At 38.4% G+C, this 23,401-nt stretch overlaps 1 protein-coding gene across 1 annotated transcript in view; it reads right to left on the bottom strand.

Moving 5' to 3' along the window:
* Positions 1 to 23,401, bottom strand: part of PTH2R (parathyroid hormone 2 receptor) — an 87,326-nt gene that overhangs the window by 47,970 nt on the left and 15,955 nt on the right. The window contains exons 3-8 of the mRNA XM_052635798.1: positions 19,506 to 19,616; positions 19,272 to 19,393; positions 10,507 to 10,604; positions 9,414 to 9,603; positions 8,353 to 8,506; positions 3,624 to 3,684 (exon numbers count right to left, since the gene is read on the bottom strand). Coding sequence (XP_052491758.1) covers positions 3,624 to 3,684; positions 8,353 to 8,506; positions 9,414 to 9,603; positions 10,507 to 10,604; positions 19,272 to 19,393; positions 19,506 to 19,616 — 736 coding nt within the window. The remainder of the gene's footprint in view (positions 1 to 3,623; positions 3,685 to 8,352; positions 8,507 to 9,413; positions 9,604 to 10,506; positions 10,605 to 19,271; positions 19,394 to 19,505; positions 19,617 to 23,401) is intronic.

The following is a 23,401-nucleotide window of genomic DNA, read 5'->3' as shown; positions in this document are numbered from 1 at the left end:
GCAGCCAAGATGGAGAAGCTGTATACAGTCAACAAAAACAAGACCAGGAGCTGACTGTGGCTCAGATCATGAACTCCTTATTGCCAAATACACACTGAAATTGAAGAAAGTAGGGAAAACCACTAGACCATTCAGGTATGACCTAAATCAAATCCCTCATGATCACACAGTGGAAGTGAAAATAGATTTAAGGGACTAGATCTGATAGATAGAGTGCCTGATGAATTATGGACAGAGGTTCTTGACATTGTACAGGAGACAGGGATCAAGACCATCCCCATGGAAAAGAAATGCAAAAAAGCAAAATGGCTGTCTGAGAAGGCCTTATAAATAGCTGTGAAAAGAAGAGAAGCCAAAAGCAAAGGAGAAAAGGAAAGATATAAGCATCTGAATGCAGAGTTCTGAAGAATAGCAAAGAGAGATACAAAAGCTTTCCTCAGTGATCAATGCAAAGAAATAGAGGCAAACAACAGAATGGGAAAGACTAGAGATCTCTTCAAGAATATTAGAGATACCAAGGGAATATTTCATGCAAAGATGGGCTCAGATGTCCCCAGATAAAGGACAGAAATGGTATGGACCTAACAGAAGCAGAAGATATTAAGAAGAGGTGGCAAGAATACACAGAAGAACTGTACAAAAAAGATCTTCATGACCAAGATAATCACAATGGTGTGATCACTCATCTAGAGCTAGACATCCTGGAATGTGAAGTCAAGTGGGCCTTAGAAAGCATCACTATGAACAAAGCTAGTGGAGGTGATGGAAGTCCAGTTGAGCTGTTTCAAATCTTGAAAGATGATGCTGTGAAAGTGCTGCATTCAATATGCCAGCAAATGTGGAAAACTCAGCAGTGGCCACAGGACTGGAAAAGGTCAGTTTTCATTCCAATCCCAAAGAAAGGCAATGCCAAAGAATACTCAAACTACCACACAATTGCACTCATCTCACACACTAGTAAAGTAATGCTCAAAATTCTCCAAGCCAGGCTTCAGCAATACATGAACCGTGAACTTCCTGATGTTCAAGCTGCTTTTAGGAAAGGCAGAGGAACCAGAGATCAAATTGCCAACATCCGCTGGATCATCGAAAAAGCAAGAGAGTTCCAGAAAAACATCTATTTCTGCTTTATTGACTATGCCAAAGCCTTTGACTGTGTGGATCACAAGAAACTGTGGAAAATTCTTCAAGAGATGGGAATACCAGACCACCTGACCTGCCTCTTGAGAAATCTGTATGCAGGTCAGGAAGCAACAGTTAGAACTGGACATGGAACAACAGACTGGTTCCAAATAGGAAAAGGAGTACGTCAAGGCTGTATATTGTCACCCTGCTTATTTAACTTATATGCAGAGTACATCATGAGAAACGTGGGGCTGGAAGAAGCACAAGATGGAATCAAGATTGCCGGGAGAAATATCAATAACCTCAGATATGCAGATGATACCACCCTTACGGCAGAAAGTGAAGAGGAACTAAAGAGCCTCTTGATGAAAGTGAAAGAGAAGAGTGAAAAGGCTGGCTTAAAACTCAACATTCAGAAAACGAAGATCATGGCATCTGGTCCTATCACTTCATGGGAGATAGATGGGGAAACAGTGGAAGCAGTGTCAGACTTTATTCTTTTGGGCTCCAAAATCACTGCAGATGGTGACTGCAGCCATGAAATTAAAAGACACTTACTCCTTGGAAGAAAAGTTATGACCAACCTAGATAGCATGTTGAAAAGCAGAGACATTACTTTGCCAACAAACGTCCATCTAGTCAAGGCTATGGTTTTTCCTGTGGTCATGTATGGATGTGAGAGTTGGACTGTGAAGAAGGCTGAGCACCGAAGAATTGATGCTTTTGACCTGTGGTGTTGGAGAAGACTCTTGAGAGTCCCTTGGACTGTAAGGAGATCCAACCAGTCCATTCTGAAGGAGATCAACCCTGGGATTTCTTTGGAAGGAATGATGCTAAGGCTGAAACTTCAGTACTTTGGCCACCTGATGTGAAGAGTTGACTCATTGGAAAAGACTCTGATGCTGGGAGGGATTGGGGACTGGAGGAGAAGGGGACGACAGAGGATGAGATGGCTGCATGGCATCACCGACTCAATGGACGTGAATTTGAGTGAAGTCCGGGAGTTGGTGATGGACAGGGAGGCCTGGCGTTCTATGATTCATGGGGTTGCAAACAGTCGGACATGACTGAGCAATTGAACTGAACTGAATTAATGCATAACTTTGCACTGTTCTGCAGAAATTAAGCACCAGCCCAGAGGAGGATGTTGACGACATGCTGACTACAAGCATGTAGTCCCTGGGCTGGTTAAAACCAGAAGACTGGTAATTAAGATTTCCAAAACATCACCCTGTTACCTAACCACTAACCAATATCCATGACACCATCTTGCTGTGTGCTCATAAAACGTTTACTTTATGTACACACAGAGAGAGAAGGCACCCTCTGGTTTCTCCTCTCACAAAGACACTAATCCTGTTATATCAGAATCCTACCCTCAGGACTTCATTTAACCTTAATTACCTTCTTAAGGGTACTATCTCCAAATACAGCCACTTTGGGGGTTGGGGTTTCCCACATATGAATTTGGGGGAGATACATTCAGTCCAAGCAATAAGTTTGACAGTGAAAGCAATGAGCAGGAACTGAATACTTCTCTATGTTCTCCTTTTCTTTCTGACTCATCACCACTAAAAATAGAAATAATATGAAGCAATGAATGTTTCAGCATCCATGCGTCATGTAGCATCAAAAAAGAAAGAGGCAACTGGGAGGCTAATGATTCCCTAGGATGGATTCCACTTCTAATGTGCACTTGTTTTATCATTTTAATATATTTACCTATGCTATGCAAGACAAGAAAACAAAGAGGTGGATTAAACCTATACTTGACAACACATATATGTAAGTAGTAAGTAGAACACGTGTGTGTTAAGCACAGGTACTAGATATTTAGGGCAACTGAGCACTAAATATCCACAGTTCACCAAGCATATGAGACACAGTATCCCTTGATACACAGGAAGTCCTTGATATTCTTGATGTCTTAATTAAGCACCAATAGGTGGAAATCATGGCCACATATCCTTTGCCCAAAGAATGCAAATAAAACCTAGGACTGCTGAGTAGGCTACGTGCCCTTACATCTCTCTGAGACAGCAAGTGCGTGTCCCTGGCCCAGGGCACCTTCTGTCTGTGGGTCTCTTGCCGCAACCTTATTTCTGGCCCTCGTAACCACACCATCAGTGGGGAATGCTAATGTGGCAGAGAGTAAGAGAAAGGAGATATGAATATTGCCTAAACTCAGTTACTGCGGTCCTTTCACCCACGTGCACAACATCCTAAGTATGTTAACTAACCCATCTTTTTCCCCCAGCTTCTTATGGTATGTTTCAAATTGATTTCATAAACCATGGGGTTCAAGCATCCCAACTGGGTCTGTGAGTCCTTCTGTCCCATGACTCTGGAATGGATAGCTGGCTGGTAATACATGAGAGGCTACAGAGTAATCCCTAAAGGGCAATGTCATCGAGAACAGCCGCAAGTGCAAACTCCAAGCAGGAAGCCAGCCTTGAGAAAATCTGAGGCTCTTGCTTTAGCTCTTCCTTTTCACCCACCTTGCATCAGCCAGAGTTGCTCGTGCTATAGCCCAGACTGTCACAAAAGCCGCTGGGAACCCTGCAATCAGAAAAGAATTCGGAGACAATATTTGTTTCAGGATTAAGGTATCTTTTTCTTATACTCATCACATAAAAATATACTATTAAAAGGTGAAAGAGAAAAATTGGACATGAAAAATGTTACTATGTAAACAAGAAAATTCCACTTAATTTTCATCTTGTCCATTTGAGAAGTGAGCCTGGTACATTGATGTTATTTGTTCCCAAAAGTCTGAAGAAGAAGATTGGCCCTATTTTCATTTGAGGGGTATAAGGTTAAGCTATGTAAGGAGGGGACTGAAGTTCCTGGAGTCAAAGGCAGGCAGTGGTCGGTGCATATAACTTTTACCTCTTGCCACTCCAACAGCCACATGCTTTCCAAGAAGCATGAAGCAACAAGAGGGACTCATGAGAAGTGACAGGAAGGCTATTGTTTTTAAAAATTTGAATTTTCTCATTCTAAAGGTGGAAGGCATAGAGAGCCTACACTGAAAGTTACAAAACTAGGATGTTTTGATCAGTTTAGCCTCTTCTTTTTTGTTCATATTGGCTGCAGACAGAAGCATTTGCAGGTACTGAAAACTTACCAAAGAATGGTGCTATGTTAGCTTGATGATTTGAGCATGACATATTTGTCTTTCATAAGTAATAATCACCTATGAGCTTGCAACATCAAATCTATTAATTATACTGACTTTCTATGAGTCTTTGCTTCCAGTAAAGATGGACTGTTTAGTTCATGCTATATTCAGTTAGACTCTGACATCACGAAAAAAACACAAACCATACTTTTATAGAACTCTGCAATAGAAGACCAAAGGATTTAATGAATATGTGGCCTTTTAGAAAGAAGTTTTAAAAAAAGGAAAGAGAGGCCACAGGAAGTACCTTACAAAGAGAGAAAAAAATTTAACTCAGAACACTTTTAACACAATAATTTTTACCTTTTAAAAGACACATTTGTAATTTTTCAGATATCTTTTCTAAGCAAAGGAACATAAAAATAGATGTAGATTAAAAATTTCAGAAAAATTAAAATAAGGTGATATCCTACAGCAGGGAATTTCTTTGGTTTTCTTAGTGATCTAGTTGAATTTAACCTCAGTCTGCCTGTGTGGCTATTTAATTTTATAACTCTATATTCCAGTTTTATTTATTGTTTTTATGTAACTCCCTCTTTTAAAAATTCTGCTCAAATTCTATGTTTTAGGAAATTCTTGTCAAAATGAAAGTGAAAGTGTTAGTCCCTCAGTCACATCCAACTCTTTGGGACCCCATGGACCATAGCCTGCCAGGCTTCTCTGTCCATGGAACTCTTCCAGGCAAGAATACTGGCGTAAACTTCCATTCCCTTCTCCAGGGAATGTTTGTGACCCAGGGATTGAATCCCCAATCTCCTGCATTGCAGGCAGATTCTTTACCATCTGAGCCACCAAGGAAGCTCAGTGTGCTGTGCTGTGCTTAGCTGTGTCTGACTCTTTGAGACCCCATGGACTGTAGCCCACCAGGCTCCTCTGCCCATGGGGATTATCCAGGCAAGAATACTAGAGTGGATTGCCAAGCCCTCCTCCAGGGGATCTTCCCAACCCAGGAACTGAACCAGGGTTTCCTGCATTGCAGGCAGATTCTTTACCAGCTGAGCTACTAGGGAAGCCCAAAGGTAAAGTGCTTTTATATGATAATACACACATTCTGGCATCTCATCTGACAGGTGAAAATTAAGAATAGCTGCTAATACAGAGGTAAATTACCACATTCAATAAGGATAAAGAAGCAAGATTGAAACTTGTTTTTCTATCTTATACATTACTTAGGTCTAAATCTTGTTTAGACCCCATTATAACTTAAGGCTCCCTCTAGGTAGGTAAACGGGCTTCCCTGGTGGCTCAGAGGTTAAAGCATCTGCCTGCAATGTGGGAGACCCAGATTCGATCTCTAGGTCGGGAATATCCCCTGGAAAAGGAAATGGCAACCCACTCCAGTATTCTTGCCTGGAGAATCTCATGGATGGAGGAGCCTGGTAGACTACAGTCCACGGGGTTGCAAAGAGTCGCACACAACTGAGCAACTTCACTTCACTCATTTGGTAGGTAAACACTCAGCACGTTATTATTCACACTGTAATGATGTGTGGAGCTGCTTTTATTTACATTGATTTTGCTGGTTCTTAATAATAAATTGGCAAGGAAGGAAACTACCATCTAAAGAGGAACATATGCTGTATCTGCCTTTGTAAATTGAAGACGGATATTTAAAATGACTGTTTTTGTACATCCTTATCACAAAACAAGATGTACAGAGCAGCAAAAGCAAATTCTAATGATAACTATGTTTCTATTCTTTCAACCAATCATAGCCTTAATTTTTCCTATCCCTGCTTCAATTTTCTCATAAATAAGGCACTTTATTCTCAGCTCCAACTGCACATTTTAAAATTGCATTTAATTATATACTTAAGAAAAGAAAAGAAAGCGAAGTCGCTCAGTTGTGTCCGACTCTCTGCAACCCCATGGACTATAGCCTACGAGGCTCCTCCATCCATGGGATTTTCCAGGCAAGAGTATTGGAGTGGGTTGCCATTTCCTTCTCCAGGGGATCTTCCTGACCCAGGCATCAAACCCGGGTCTCCCACATTGCAGGCAGACGCTTTACCGTCTGAGCCACCAGGGGGGTCAGTCAAAATGTACAAACTTCCAGTATAAGTACAACAAAAGGTACAAACTTCCGGAAATAAGATAAATAAGTACTAGAGATGTGATACAACATAGAAAAAGATCAGTTGTTACTGTTTTAAATTGTGGTTAAGTGAGCATAATATTGCATGTAATATGATTTATAAAAGTGAGCTTTCATGTAAATCCTACTTGCTTTCATGCATGTTATTAAACCATTCAATGAAATGATGATTTCAAGTTGTGATGGTTATCTACTATAATTGTCACTCCTATGCCAAAATGTTTCTGGGGAAATTAATACAAGTTTTAAAGAAAGGTAAGAAACTAAAACTTGTATAGCAGCTCACTGGAATCCTACTTTTTTTGTTGTTACATTTTATTTTTCATAGAAAGATTTGAAAACTAGTTTCCTGGGTTTCCGAGCTTCCCTGGTGGCTCAGATAGTAAAGAATCTGCCTGCAATGCAGGACAAGCTAGAGACTCGGGTTTAATCCCTGGGTCAGAGAGATTCTCTGGAGAAGGGAATGGCAACCCACTCCCGTATTCTTGCCTTGAAAATCCCGTGAACAGAGGAGCTTGACGGGCTACAGTTCATGGGGTTGCAAAGAGCTGGACACAACTAGAGCCACCAACACTTCCTGGGTTTCAGTGAGACAAATCCCTGACTTGATGAAGCTACAGACTGAGTGATACAGCCCAAATAAGAGCTGATAAGCGACTGAGCAGCTGACTATCAAACCAATTGGTAAATAAAGAAAAAACAAGTTAATTACTAGTGTGACCAGTGTCACAGCAAGCCAAAACATAAAATCAAACTCAAAGTCACTGTTGGATTTTCTATCAACAACTTTATCAACTTCTACTAATGATGTGAGTACACAGACATAATTTTGATTTGAAGGTAAACTACAAAAACTGTTAAGAGAATTACCAAAGTACCCCCCTGAAATCTTAAATGTATCTTTTTTTATTTTAGTAATTGGTAGTCAAAGATAAGGGACAGCTTGAAACCAAACTGTTTTCAGAAATAGAATTTTATTCACAACAATCAGTATTTCATAATAAATAAAGAGTAACAGTAAATTGACCCTTTGTCTTCTTCAAGGTGATTAACTAACAGGAAATTCAATATCCCTTACTTTATGCTTTTAAATGTTAAGACAATGTTAAGGCAAAACAGGCAAAAAACTTTCTTATTTTGGACGGGGAAAAAAAGCTTCAAATTTAATCTTGAGCCACTTAGTTAATTTTTTCCCTCTGCTGACCACCTGATCATTTACAAATTAAAATAACAGTTGTTAATCTTGAGACTTCTTAATTTTAACCACATATGAGTTTTAATTTCTCTTAAACTATAACAAACAAACAACATTCTTTCTCCATATCACATTGAGTTAGTGCCTGGTTCAGTAATCCCTCTAGGACTGAAAAGGCATTTTGGAATGTGAGTTCAATCTTTTTTTTTTAATTACCTATGCCAAAAGTAATTCTAACTATTTCCTTCCAAAAGACATGGTAAGTCTACATAATTAGCTTGTAATTTGTATTGTTAAATACAGCCAAGATGGTTCTATAAATTTCTTCCTGTCATTCTCATCATATGACCTAGAATTATAAATCAAAGATGCATCACTATAGATTAGAAATTCAAAAATCAAAATTTGTAGAATGGAATTACGGTTAAATCAAGACACTGGCATAAGACATGATGAGCACAGCAGTTCTAAATGTGTAAGGCAAACAAGGTATTTCCCCCAAAGAATCCTCTCAAGAATCTGGTCTAAGAACAGTAACCCTAAGTTAAATGTGAAAAGTTTGTTACCACTGGGAGAATCATAGACTTGATTTTAACGATTTTCCTCAATAAATAATTAAAGAGAAAGGAAACATAAAGATGGGGTGGGGAGAGATTATTTCAGGAAAAGAGCTGAAAGAATGCTGATGACAGGCATGACACAAAGCCCTGAAATCCATAATCCACTTGAAAAGGAAAGGAGACAGAAATGCCTTACCCCAGCCTATCAAGGTGAAGCCCCACAGGTACTTGGTGTCCGAAAAGAATGCCACAAAGATTAAACTATGCAGATAGAGACCTTCCACCAAAATCCAATAGTAGTTTGTAGCCAAGAAGTAAATAAACATCACAACAGCCATCTTGCACCCAATCTGTTACAAATAAACCAACATGGCACCATATTAGAACTCCTAATCATACTGTTTCTACCACTAAAAAGCAGTTCCTCCATTTCTTTTTTAGAATCTAATGTCTCTTATAAATGGGGAAGCCAAGACTTTTGAAAGAGGCCAGAACAATGTTATTTAAATATAGCATTTCTAAGACTGCTGGCTTGATTTTATTTTTAAAATAAGATTTTTTTTTCCTTTAGAAGTAACAAGAAGTCACTTTTCCTCAATTTATTCAAAAAAGAATACTTGATCATCAGAGAAAATTAGGAAAGTACAGAAAAGCATAAAGAAGAAATTTATCTATCATTCTACCATGAATTTATTTTATTCTGGACTTTGTTATACTCCAAAAGTTAAATGGCTTAAAACACTAAACATTTAATGTGTTTTATGAATCTATGGATTGGCTAGGTGATTCTACTGATCTGGGAGAAGCTCAGGTAATCTTGACTAGGTTCACTCATAGAAGTCTACTTTCAACTGGCATACATTACACCCACTTCATCCTTCATTTTAAACAAGTCACAAAGCCAATGCAGAATTACAATCAGCAGAGACGATAGTGAATTACAGGGAAAAGGACAAAGATAACGATGGCATTAAGAAAATCAGTCTACTCTACCTAATTTCAGATATACCACTTCAAGGTGAAAATGCTTTCCATTAACTGAATGACTGGGTAATTCTACATACTTAATAACACTAGGATATCTAAGAGCACAATCAAGTACTATGGAATCTTACATGGAAACAAGTCTTTGGGTCTCTAATAAGGGAACTAAATCCCCTGGGTTTTTAAATCCCAACCTTCTAGTTTTGCAGGTAGGTTTTGCTTTTACTTTTAGAAGTGGTGAGCCATGTAAGGGGTCATGAGGAAAACACTTACATATTGTGATTTGTCCACAGCAGGCACTTCTATGGAGCTTTGTAGGTCATCCTGCAGTATCAGGGACCGCAGCTCCTTTACTCCTATGTGAGCATGGACCACTCTGTCCTTGACAAAGATGCTCGCAGCTCTCAGCATGAAAGACACAAATAAATGCATGTGGATATAGTTCCTAGTACAATGCAGTCGTCTACAGAGAGAACATATTTAGTATTTAGGTTTGAATAAAATTAGAAATGGAGACAGAAAATACATAAATGAGCTCAAACTTCCCCCCCAAAAAAGAAATATAATAAACCTGAACAAAAAGAGCAACAATTGGAGTCAAAAACTAAAATATAATTTTTTGAGAGTTAATTTCAAATATATCCTGATCAGCTACCATGTTTATCCAGATTATGCAGTGTTAAATATTATACTACAGTATAATATTATAATATACCATTATATTATGTGTGCATACATGCTAAGTTGCTTCAGTCATGTTCAACTTTTATGTGACCCCATGGACTGTAGCCCACCAGGCTCTTCTGTCCATAGGATTTCCCAGGCTAGAATACCAGAGTGGGTTGCCATTTCCTTCTCTAGGGGATCTTCCCAACCCAGAGATCAAACCCACATCTCCTGCATTGGCAGGCAGATTCTTTACCACTGACCCACCTGAGAAGCCTCTATTTCTTCCTGTATGGTATTGAATCATCTAGAGATTATTTAAGATGAATTTCTGTCCCGTGCCACCAGAATTATTTGGAAAAGGTGAAATAAGCCTTCACATCATGAATGAAAATTTTCTAACTCCTTTGACAATACTCTGCATCACCTAACAAAAATAGACTGCAATGCAGACCCACTGTTTTAATGGTTTCATACTGCTTTGAGGCTTTAAGTCTTTAAACAAACAAACAACGAAGAAAAACCCTGAATTTTTCATCAAAAATAACTTCTCAAAGTCAAATAATATAACACAAGGTTGAATTCAGAAGCTTATGTTTAGGGAAAGTATCTGGAGGCACAGATTGTGAGAGGTCTGTGTCTTTGATGAATAAGAAACAGACCTGCCCCTTCACGGAGGAAGTGATTGAGAGTTACTCACCTGAAGTAACCAATGATGAGAATTGCCACGGCCAGGGATGCAAAGGAGACAGAGTATCCGACAGTGTACATGACATAGAGGCGTTCAAAGAACTCTTGCTGCAGGGCAAGAGATTTAATCAGAAAAGCATATTTGATGGAGGTAAATTAAGAGTGTGCATTTAAAAGATAGGCAATGTGTTGCCACATTCATATAATATATAAATTATTTTTATGGCCTTCCTTTTACTCCCCAGATTGAAGTCAGGGTTAACATATACTAAAATAATTGGCATTTCTTCTTGCTTTAAGTGAGGCCAAACTCAATGTTTCAAGATTCACTTCACGGATTTTTTGCAGTGTTCATTTTAACTAGTTGGAATTGTATATCTAACGTGATATTTGGAGTAAATAAAACACACTGAAGGATGATTTTAAAACTAGTCAAAAGGATATATCACTTTTGGAATATTATTTCTAGTTTTCTTTTGCTTTTCTACCAAGCTGTAGTTTCTATGAAAGCAAACTGTGCAGATTTTAAATGAGCAGTTTGATGGGTTTTGACAAACTGAGTTCTTTGTGCCACTAGCTAGTCAAAAATCCACCCACCATCCACCTCCCAGGTTAACTACTGTTCCAATTTCTGTCATCACAAATTGGCCTTATCTGTTCATGTACTTCATATATTTCTTGACTCTTCTCAGACTTCTTAGAATTATATAGTGTATACCCTTTTTTGTCAAGACACTGTTATGATATTCACTGATATTATTACATGAATCAACATTTCATTCCTTTTTCTTCCTTTGTATTTCAAAATGACTATAAATTCAAAAGAAGTAGGAAAAGACAGTAAGAAAGGTCCTCTGTACCCCTTCACCAGTATCCTCCAATGCTTGCATTTAATTACACTAAAATACCAAACTAGGAATTTGGCATTGGTGCAATTCATGTGTTTACAGTCTGTGTCATTTTATCACACATGAAAAAAATTTTTAAACATCTCTGCAGTCGAACTACAGAAATAGTCCATCACAACAAAGATCTTCCTCCTGCTGTTCCTTTTACAGTCATACCTACCCTATTCCTCTCCACCATCCTTATCACCCAAACATCAATCTGTTTTCTATCTCTGCAATTCTGTCATTTCATAAATGGATAAATGAAATCCTATAGAACATGAACTGTGAGTCTGGCTTTTTTCACTCAGAGTAATAACCTCAAGATCCATTCAGGTTGTTATTCATACCAAGTTTGTACTTTTTTATTGCTGCACAGTTTGTGGCAAATGATTAGAATTATTAAGAGATATAACTAAACTAGGGCCTTCCAGGTGGCACGAGCTGTAGAGAACCTTGCTGCCAATGCAGGAGACATAAGAGACACAGGTTCGCTTGTTGGGTCAGCAAGATCCCCTGCAGGAGGGCATGGCAACCCACTCCAGTATTCTTGCCTGGAGAATCCCATGGACAAAGGAACCTGGAGGGCTATAGTCCATGGGGTCACAAAGAGTCGGACACGACTGAGTAACTTAGCACACTGCATGGTATGTACATAACCATCATTATATTTGAAATGAGTTTCAGACTTTGTAGATAACATACAAAGTTGGGTCACGTTTCTTATAGACTCTTCTATGTTAATTGGTATCTTAAGATATTTGTTTTTAATATAACATTGATATAATATTAAGGCTAAGTCCATTTTATATTTTTATTTTCTGTTATGTTTTTCATTTCTGTGTTTTAGTTTTCTGACCATCCCTGAATTACTCGAACAATTTGTAAAATTCCATTTTGATGTGTATTTTTGGTGGTGGCTTTTGGTGGTGGCTCTAGGTATTATACCATATAACTTAATGTGGAAGATTTGACCACTGAATTTTCAACTTTCTTCTTTTCTAATTAAGTATTGAGAGCTATAAATCTATCTCGACATCTGCTTTTGCTGTTTCCCACAGTCTTTGATATATATTGAGCTTTCATATTTATCCAAACTTTTGCCATTGGTCACATAATTTTCAACTATTTATGAATTATCTACATATTTTAGTTGATTTTCTATTGATTCTTTTGTGGTCAGAGAACATACATAGGCTGTGTGGTTTTAATCTTGAGATTTACTGAAACTTGTTTTATACCCCAGCATATGTTCTATCTTGATAAACTTTGGTGAGTACTTTAAAAGAATGTGAATTTTTCAGTTATTGTGAATGAAGTAAAGTGAAGTGAAAGTCTCTCAGTCGTGTCTGACTCTTTGCAGCCCCACTGACTGTAGCGCACTAGGCTCCTCTGTCCATGGGATTCTTCAGACAAGAATACTGGAGTGGGTAGACATTCCCTTCTCGAGAGGATCTTCCCAACCCAGGGATCAAGCTCTGGGTCTCCTGCATTGCAAGCAGATTATTTATCACCATCTAAGCCATCAGGAAGGAGAAGGCAACCCACTCCAGTGTTCTTGCCTGGAGAATCCCAGGGATGGGGGAGCCTGGTGGGCTGCCGTTTATGGGGTTGCACAGAGTCAGACATGACTGAAGTGACTTAGCAGCAGCAGCAGCGAGCCATCAGGGAAGCCTTTGAAGTTCCTAAACGCATGTATATTTAGGATTATTTCCTCTTGGTAAATTGATTCTTCGTAATTTTAAATATTGCTCTGTCTTGGTAATGCTCTTTGTCTTAATGTCTACATTTCTCGAAAGACAGCATACAGTTGAGCGGTACTTTTATTATCCATTCTATCAATCTCTGCCTTTTAAGAGAAATGTTTAGTTCACTGACCTCAAATACAATCATTGCTGTGACTGGGTTTAGATCTAACATATAAGTATTTGCATTCTATACGTCTTATCTTTTCTCTGAGCTTCTGTACCTACTTCCTTACCATTTATTGGGGGTTGAGGGATGGGGAACTCAATCAGGTATTTATTAGTATTTCACTTGTGTTATCTTTTAGCACTTACTATAGAGACTTGGTTATGCATCTTGAACTTATCAGACCTACACTGAATAATATTGAACTATTTCACCATATAAACAGATATTTGCAATTATGTCCCTAATTTTGCTCCCTTAGCCTTTGTCACATCTAGATTTTATTCTACATAGTTTATAAACCCTAATGAGAGGTTATTATGTTTGCTTTAAGCAGTCAGCAGACTTTTAAATGAATTAAATTATAGATATAAAGATGGATATAAACATAGTAATAAATAAGGATAGGTATATAGTTCTGCTTATTATTTTAGTCTGTCATTTTTATCCACATATGTATCTATTCTGGTACTCCTCATTCTTTCCTGTCAATCTTTGCTTCCATCTGATATATTTCTCTCCCATCTAGAGAATTTTTTTTTGAGCATTTCTTATACAGAAGTCTGATAAAGATGAATTCTCTCAGATTTTTTTCTGTCTGAAAAATATCATTATTTTCCCTTTATCTTAATGCATATTATCACTTTTAGAATGTCATTCCATTGTATTCAGGCCTCTGTTGTTTAACTAAAAGACAAGCATCCTTTTAGTTTTTGTTCTCCTGAATACCATGTGCGCTTTTCCTCTCACTGCTTTTAAGTTTTTCTTCTTACCCTGATTTACAGCATTTTAACTATGATGTGTCAAAGCATGGTCTTCTTTTTATTTAACCTGCCTAGGGTTTCCTGAATGCCTGGGACCTGTGATTGATTTATTTCAGCCACTTTATAAAATTACCGGCCATTGCCTTCTGAAATATTTCTTTTGTCCTATTCTTTCCCTCTCTTCTTACCCTAATTTCATATATCTTAAGCAATTACATATTATCTCACAATCTCAGATGCTTTTGTTTATTAAATTTACTTTTTCTCCTAATGTGTCACTTGGAAAATTTCTGTAGCCTTCTTTTCAAGTTCACTGATCTTTATCATTCTGTGTCCAGTATTCTGTTGAGCATATCAAATAAATTCATTTTGAATTGAATATTTCAATTCTAGAATTTCCTTTTTTTTAAGTTTTCATTTCTCTGTAGTTTTCCCATCTATTTATGTACTTTTTTCACTAAATCAGCTAACATATTTATGAGTCATTACCTGGAAATTACAACATCTGGATCATCTATCCTTTCTGCTTTGTTTTTACTCTAGATTTGCGGTCCCTACTCTGTACTTTTTTATTGCATTATGTACACTGTAAGTAAAAGAAGAGTTGGGACTGAAGCATGTAATATTGAGGCAGGAGGCAGATGGGCCCCCTCTCCCACCAGGGTAAAGCAAATTGGAGATTCATTTTCTATTGACCAAAATTCTAAGATAAGAATAGCAGGGCAATTAAGGGAAGAGGCTGGACCCTGCACAGACCACATAGTTCTCATTTCTGGAAGTTGGGAGACCTCCTGGACCACATATGTGCAGAAAAGGCCACTTGGAGGCCAAAGGGGAGTCATGTCAAGGGATGTTCCACCCAGATGCCTTTTTAGTAGGATCCATCTTGGCTAAGGGATGCATAAGCACACATGGGAGGATTCTGAGATATTACAAATACGGACTGTGAACCAGGCAAATCACAATGATTGGCCAAAGGAAACCCGAAAGAAATGCCCCATATTAGTGATTTAAACTGCCATGAAGGTACCACTCAGTGACTCTCCCTCTGGGTCTGCCTGCGTGTCTATCCTACATGCACGGTACTCTTCTCCTCCTAGTAAATACTTTACTTGCTTCACTACTTTCCATCTTTGTGGAAACTCTTTTTTGCAAAGCCAAATGGCCAGGGCCCTTGTCACCGACCACTGGTCTAAGTGACTAGGATCTGATGCCTTCACTGCTGCAATCCAGCCCATGTCTGGCTGGAAATCCAAGTCCCGCCCCAAGTCACTGCAGACAGAGGCCACCCAAGATCAGTATTAACAGGGTGAAAAGGGCAATCATCTTCCTCTATCAGGCTTCTTGGGTAGTGAGGATGGATTACTTTGTTTTAATCTGAGGTTGGGTTTGTTGTAGTTTTTCTCAGTTTGTTGTTCTTTCCATGATTCTGTTTATCCTGATTTTAGGTTTTGAGAGCAGAATTCCGAATTTTCCTTCAGTAGATGATGGGATCTTAGCACCAGCAGCCTCTAGCGGCCATTATACGGGTTTTTGTCCATCTGAAGGTTGTCTAAGCTGCAGAGAAACTCTTTCTGCTTTCTGAACCATCCATCAGCTATATAAAATTCATATGGCCTTTAGACACAAGAATATATGATAATTTCTACAGTATGCTGCTGTTTTAAATATAATACTCTAAAGAATTTAACAACCTCATGGCCTCTCATAAGCATTCCCTACCTTTTTTGTCTTTTAATTTCACTTTGCTGTGAATTTCACTTTGCTGTGAATTTCGCTTTGCTCTCTAGCCTGCCCTGGGCTTCCTGCATCTCAGAACGCGTCTGTCCATTATGCTGCTCCGCTCCAGTTCTCAGCTAGCCACTGCCTCATTTTAGATGAAGACCTCTTGTGCCTAGTAAAGATCTTTTTTAGCTCTATTTTGTCAGGCTTTTCACTCACTGAGATTTGTCATCTCGGGGGTTTCTCTCAGCTTTCCTGCCCTCCCCCAGCAGTCATGCTCTAAGTGAGGGCCCCAGATAGCCCAAGAGATATCTCTCAGCTCCTCTGTTTCTGTCCCATGCCTTCAGCTAACAGCTACCTCTCACCCAGTGAGGGTTCTACATACATCCTGGGAAGTTTCTCTGCGTCCACCTACACTGCCCCCAGCCTTTAACTCACTGCCTCCAGAAACTCAGTGAAGGCTCATGGGTAAGAACTGGCTGATGAGTAATAGCTCACCCTGAATGGGCTTCATTTCTTGGAATTCTAAGCCTTTATTCTAGTCCTCGTCTGATGAAAGTTCTTTTAAAAATGGTTCTTTTCTTTTTATCCCCTTCTATAGCCTGGTTGCTCTCTTCTAGCACAGAAACAGGGATAAATACAGCTACAGGTCTCTTCTGTCATAAGAAGAGGCTTTCCTCTTTCTGCAATTAGCTCCATTTAGATTTCTTGGCATCTTCAGCTCACTGACAGGCTTTTACAAATTATTAATGTTGCATCTTACTCAGCTTTTTCTTAATATTGCAACTTCTCACACGCTGACTGGAAGCAGAAGACTGCCTTTTTAAAACATTTATGACATATTTTCTCTTAATAAAATGTTAAACTTCTGTAGAAAATATTTGGATAATGTGTAAAATAAAAAAAAAAAGAGAGAAAGAGAGAAGGGAAAAAACTCCATAATTCCCACACAAGCAAAAAGAAACACTGCATTTCATATATTTCTTTTCATTCTATTTCTGTGTATCATTTCCCATTGTTTTGAATATTTGTATCCCTAATTTATATACAACTTTATTATCTGATTTTCTTCCAAGTAATTGAATAACAAAATGATTTCCTAAGACCACAAACTCTTTACACAAAATATATATTTCAGCTGACTTAGCCAATTCTTCATTGGAAATTTAAATTCTTCAAAACATTCACTATAATAATTAATGGTTCAGTGAACACTATTCCATTCAGTTCCCCCCAACTCCAAATCTTTATGCTTGAATCTCAGAAATGAAATTATAAGCTCAAAGGACAAGACCCTCTTGAAGTCTCTTAGTATATATTGTTAAATTGTTGTCCAAAAATTCATATAGCCTTTAGACAGAAGGATATATAATAATTTTTACAGTATGCTGATGTTTTGAATATAATACCCTAAAGAATTTAACAACCTCATGGCCCCTCATAAGCAATCCCTGCTTATTTGTTCTTTAATTTTTGAAATCGTTTTCTGGACAAGATTATTGGAGCGGGGTTGCCATTTTCTCCTCCAGGGGAACTTCATGACTTAAGGATCAAACCTACATCTCCACGTCTCCCACATTACAGGCAGATTCTTTACCTACTGATCCACTGAGGAAGCCATTTTCCCTTTTTTTATTAAAAGTAATTCTCTCATTTGTCAAGTCAATGATATGAAAATTATTTAAAGAACAAAACAATAGATATTTTAAAAATCTTTGGCATGTATTCTAAATTCACTGTCTTTACTTTTATCTTTTGTTTCTTATACAAAAATTCTGATTACAACCATCAGTAATTAATATCTCATAAATAAGTAATATCATTTTTCCCTACAGCATATCAAAACTTTAGGACATATCCAGTTTTCTTATTAAAAGATTTTTTACATTTCTTAAGTTTTCTCAAATTATTATTTACAGGTTGTAAACAATAGAAAACACTATTTTTAATTAAGGAGATAAAATTACTTATGGCTAACAAACTTAGTCAAATTTTTCAGTTAAATTTTAAATCATGTTCATATAAAACAGTATATATTTTGGATATTTTACCTTCCTTTGATATTTTGACTCTTAGAATACAGAGTAGTCAAAAAGAATGGTTGTAATATTAGAGTTCAATGTAAATAAAATCATGATACAATTTAATGCCATTTAAAAGCTATGAAAGACTTGCATTTGTCATTTAATCCACAAATTTATAACACAGAACACAAAACATTGTGAATGTTTATCTATTTCAATGAAATTAAAATTATTTTAAAGTGTTTTACATTAACTTGGCTTTGGCTCCACTGTAACATACACAATAATCTCCTCACATTAACTAATTTTATCTGAGAAGCATGTCAACAATGACATACAAAACTGAAGTCTTTTAGCAACTTACTAAAGAGTCCTTAAGGTGGTAGGGTTTTGTGTTAGAAAAAAAATTAAGGAAAGAAGTCCTGACTATTAATGCCTAATCAAACAAGGAACTCTCCAGCTCACCAATTCTCATGCCACTGCTCCTCCTCCCCACAACCAAAAAAGACCACCAAGCATAAAGAAAAACGTCTGATGTTAGGAGAGTTATGTATTATGCCTGTTCTCAGGGGCCTCATAAAATCATTTATACTTCAACTTATGTTCACCCCTACCATCATATGACTATGGTGAAGTTATGCTCATCCCTATAGCATCAAGCATTTTATAGATGAGGTTTGAGTGAGAGGAATTTAAGCATGACTTTTAATCTATCTACCATATATAACCTAAAAGTAACTATCTAGAAGTTTCTGAAGTTTACATGTGATTACCATATCAGAAATAGCACCGATAAAGAATGTGGAGACCAGGGCCCTGCTCTAGACCTTGTCATAACTGAGCTGTGTCACTTTGATCGACCCCTCATCTCTGGTTCTAAGTTGACACACATGTGTACAATTGAGGTATTATGTGAGAAGATCTATAAGACACCTCCTCGCTCCTCGCTCCTCTTTAACTCTACACTCTGATTTTTCCTATACTAATGAAATCACCTACTGGCAAATCTTATGAGATGAAAAACACATCTATACAATATAAAGTTACTCCAGGAACATATAGTGAGACAAGATGTTTCTATTCATATGTAACCAAGAAAAAAATCATGAATTATATTGCTGACTACCTATTTGGAATTTTACACATAATACACCATCATAGAGTAGGGTCACAAAGAGTCAGACATGACTGAGCAACTGAACTGAATGTAACATAAACATACTGTAAGATAAGTGACACATATTCACAAGTATACATACATATATCTCAGCCAGGTAATTCTAACCAAAAGAAGATATCAAAATGCTTCAGGTCCTAGACCTCTCCTTAACCAGGTATCTGAAAAGCTTTCAACCTTGCTTTTATCTTTTTTGATATTTGTGTCAGATAATATAAGAGTTTTTTGTACAGTGGTTGGTAATCATTTTGTTTTCCTTTAGGGACTCACAAATACAAAAATACCATTACCTTTCCTATGTTGATATCTGGTTGCAGAAAGCGAAGGCAGTCTGAATAATTAGACCATGTTTTATTTAAACTGTGCATAAAATCCCATGTTCCATTGGGGTTACAGTGTCGGAAAGCAACTCCTATAAAGATGTGAAGAAAAACACTGAGATTGCTCAGTTCCTGTAGAGTCTATTATTTTTTAAAAAAGGAAGTTTCTATTCCAAATGAGTCATTTCACAAAAAATTAAATACCTTTATGATTGAAGTCGTAAATATAAGGAGGACATGGGACAGCCAACATTTTCCCCACCGTTCCTCTAGGCCAACAAATGAGTCCATCCCATTCTGGGAAACAGTTTCCTTCTGATAAGGAAAAAATTTAAAAACAAATAAACAAAAATGCAGTTAGAACCAGAGAGTTATTGTGCTCAAAATACAAAATTTCAAGTCACTGCCTATAGCAAAATGTAAAGCAAACTGGTAGTTTTGTAAACTAGAATGGGATGGACATATGATACAAACATCTCAAAATTCATCCACCTAGCCTCATCAAAGGCCCATTGCTAGGAATATTTGATTTGCATAAATTAAAACTAGTGATTCTAATATATATGAATCATAGCAATGAATATGTAAGAAACACCAAAATTCATTGAGAACAATTTCCTTTAGTAAAATTCTATCATAGTTGTAGCTACATTTTTTTACCCTAAGTTTTTCAAATTACTGTTGAAAAATATGACCCATGAAAAAGATTGAACTTCACAGATAAGTTCCAAGATCTGGCTTTGCCTTTTTACAAATAATTAGTAACTTATTTGACTCTAACAATCATCTCAGACAAAATTCTCATGAACTTTACTCTCCTCCAGATGAATCCAGAACCCTATGACTTTTCACAATCTCGACTGCCACCACCGCCCATCCACGCCACCACAACTCCAGCCTTAATTATTGCAATGGCCCCTGACTGGTCTTCCTGACTCTATTCTTGTTCCCCTCATGCAATAGCCCAAAGGCTTCCCACCTCACTCTGAGGAAAAGCCAAGTCTCTTCAACATCTAAAAGCCCCACAGGATCTGCTCTCTTCTCTGGCTTATCCCTCATCCTCCCACCCCAGGCTACACTCTTTATCCCTCTGTGAGCTTTCTTTTTTCTTCCACTATCAAGTTTTATTATAATTTTCTTAAACCATAGGATTTAAGGGCTTTGAGAGTGGGGAATTTTGTCACACACATTTGCTATTCTGTGTTGTTCAGGACTCTTCTCCATTAGTTGTGCATAAAACTTCCAAGAAGAGAGCTCATCAGGCAAGTCATATTCAAACTTCCCCAAAAGAGACTTTTAATGATTTCTGTATTCATTTTCCCTTGTTACTATAACAAATTACCACAAACTTACAGCTTGAAATATCCCAAGCTTATTATCTAGCTATTTCTGCCTGTCAGATGTCTGTTGAGCTCAGGCAGACCTCTGCTTCGGTTCAGTTCAGTTCAGTCGCTCAGTTGTGTCTGACTCTTAGCGACCCCATGAATCACAGCACGCCAGGCCTCCCTGTCCATCATCAACTCCCAGAGTTCACTCAGACTCACGTCCATCGAATCAGTGATGCCATCCAGCCATCTCATCCTCTGTTGTCCCCTTCTCCTCCTGCCCTCAATCCCTCCCAGCATCAGAGTCTTTTCCAATGAGTCAACTCTTCGCATGAAGTGGCCAAAGTACTGAAGTTTCAGCTTTAGCATCATTCCTTCCAAAGAAATCCCAGGGCTGATCTCCTTCAGAATGGATTAGTTGGATCTCCTTGCAGTCCAAGGAACTCTCAAGAGTCTTCTCCAACACCACAGCTCAAAAGCGTCAATTCTTCAGTGTTCAGCTTTCTTCACAGTGTAACTCTCACATCCATACATGACCACAGGAAAAACCATAGCCTTGACTAGATGGACCTTAGTCGGCAAAGTAATGTCTCTGCTTTTGAATATACTATCTAGGTTGGTCATAACTTTTCTTCCAAGGAGTAAGCATCTTTTAATTTTATGGCTGCAGTCACCATCTGCAGTGATTTTGGAGCTCAAAAAATAAAGTCTGACACTGTTTCCACTGTTTCTCCCATGAAGTGATGGGACCAGACGCCATGATCTTCGTTTTCTGAATGTTGAGCTTTAAGCCAACTTTTTCACTCTCCACTTGCACTTTCATCAAGAGGCTGTTTAGCTCCTCTTCACTTTCTGCCATAAGGGTGGTGTCATCTGCATATCTGAGGTTATTGAGATTTCTCATGGAAGTCTTGATTGCAGCTTGTGTTTCTTCCAGTGCAGCGTTTCTCATAATGTATTCTGCATATAAGTTAAATAAGCAGGGTGACAATATATAGCCTTGACATACTCCTTTTCCTATTTGAAACCAGTATGTTGTTCCATGTCCAGTTCTAACTGTTGCTTCCTGACCTGCATACAGATCTCTCAAGAGGCAGGTCAGGTGGTCTGGTATTCCCATCTCTTTCAGAATTTTCCAGTTTCTTGTGATCCACACAGTCAAAGGCTTTGGCATAGTCAATAAAGCAGAAATAGATGTTTTTCTGGAACTCTCTTGCTTTTTCCATGATCCAGGGGATGTTGGCAATTTGATCTCTGGTTCCTCTGCCTTTTCTAAAACCAGCTTGAACATCTGGAAGTTCACAGTTCACATATTGCTGAAGTCTGGCTTGGAGAATTTTGAGCATTACTTTACTAGCATGTGAGATGAGTGCTTGCTGCTGCTGCTACTGCTGCTAAGTCGCTTCAGTCGTGTCCGACTCTGTGCGACCCCATAGACGGCAGCCCACCAGGCTCCCCCGTCCCTGGGATTCTCCAGGCAAGAACACTGGAGTGGGTTGCCATTTCCTTCTCCAATGCATGAAAGTGAAAAGTGAAAGTGAAGTCGTATCCGACTCTTCGAGATCCCATGGACTGCAGCCTACCAGACTCCTCCATCCATGCTAGAGACTCACAAACCTAAATCAAGAACTATACAGGGTTAAAAACCCGTTTCCTTACTCATTCCAGTTGCTAGTAGAATTTAGTTCCTTGCAGTGATGACTAAGATTCTCATTTCCTTCCTGGCTGTTAGGTGAGGGTTGTTCCCAACTTCTGGAAGCCACTTGCATTCCTTGGTTCATGGTCTCCTTCCTCTGTCTTCAAAGTCAACAAGGGAGGTCAAGTCTTTCTCATGTTTTCAATCTCTTCTCCACTCTTCTTTTCTCTTACCAACTATTTTTTTGTTTTGTTTTCCACTTTTAAGAATCCATATATTTGCATTAGTTCCACCCAAATAATGCAGGCTAATTTTCCTATTTTAAGGTTGATAACCATTCCATTTGCAATGCCCCTGTGCCTTGTTACATAAATACACAGGCAGAACACCAGAGATTAGGGTTTGCACATCTTTGAGGGGACATTATTTTGCTACCAGAAGTACCATTACAGCTGTTAATCTTTTAGTTACCAATTACACTAACTGTGGCTGAAGATTTTGTTCTAGCTAAGGTGGCAGAGTGGTAAAGAAACTGCCTATGAATGCAGGAGATGCAAGATGCAGGTTTGACCCCTGGGTTGGGAAGATCCCCTGGAGGAAAAAATGACAACCTGCTTCAGTAATTTTGCTGGGAAATCCCATGGACAGAAGAGCCTGGTGGGCTAAAGTCCAGTTCAGTTCAGTCGCTCAGTCATGTCCGACTCTTTGCAGCCCCAAGGACTTCAGCTGGCCAGACTTCTCTGTCCATCACCAACTCCAGGAGCTTGCTCAAACTCATGTCCATTGAGTCGGTGATGCCATCCAGCTATCTCATCCTCTGTCTTCCTCTTCTCCTTCTGCCTTCTATCTTTCCCAGCATCAGGGTCTTTTCCAGTGAGTCGGTTCCTCATATCAGGTGGCCCAAGTATTAGAGCTTCAGCTTCAACATCAGTCCTTCTAATCAATATTCAGGGTTGAGTTCCTTTAAGATTGACTGGTTTGATCTTCTTGCAGTCCAACAGACTCTCAACAGTCTTCTCCAACACCACAGTTCAAAACCATCAAGTCTTCAGTGCTCAGCTTTCTTTATGGTCCAACTCTCACATCTATGCATGACTACTAGAAAAACCGTAGCTTTGACTAGACAGACCTTTGTCAGC

Source organism: Budorcas taxicolor, chromosome 2 (assembly GCF_023091745.1).
Source record: "Budorcas taxicolor isolate Tak-1 chromosome 2, Takin1.1, whole genome shotgun sequence".
Classification (NCBI taxonomy): Eukaryota; Metazoa; Chordata; class Mammalia; order Artiodactyla; family Bovidae; genus Budorcas; species Budorcas taxicolor.
This window is presented reverse-complemented; position numbering and strand designations above follow the sequence as displayed.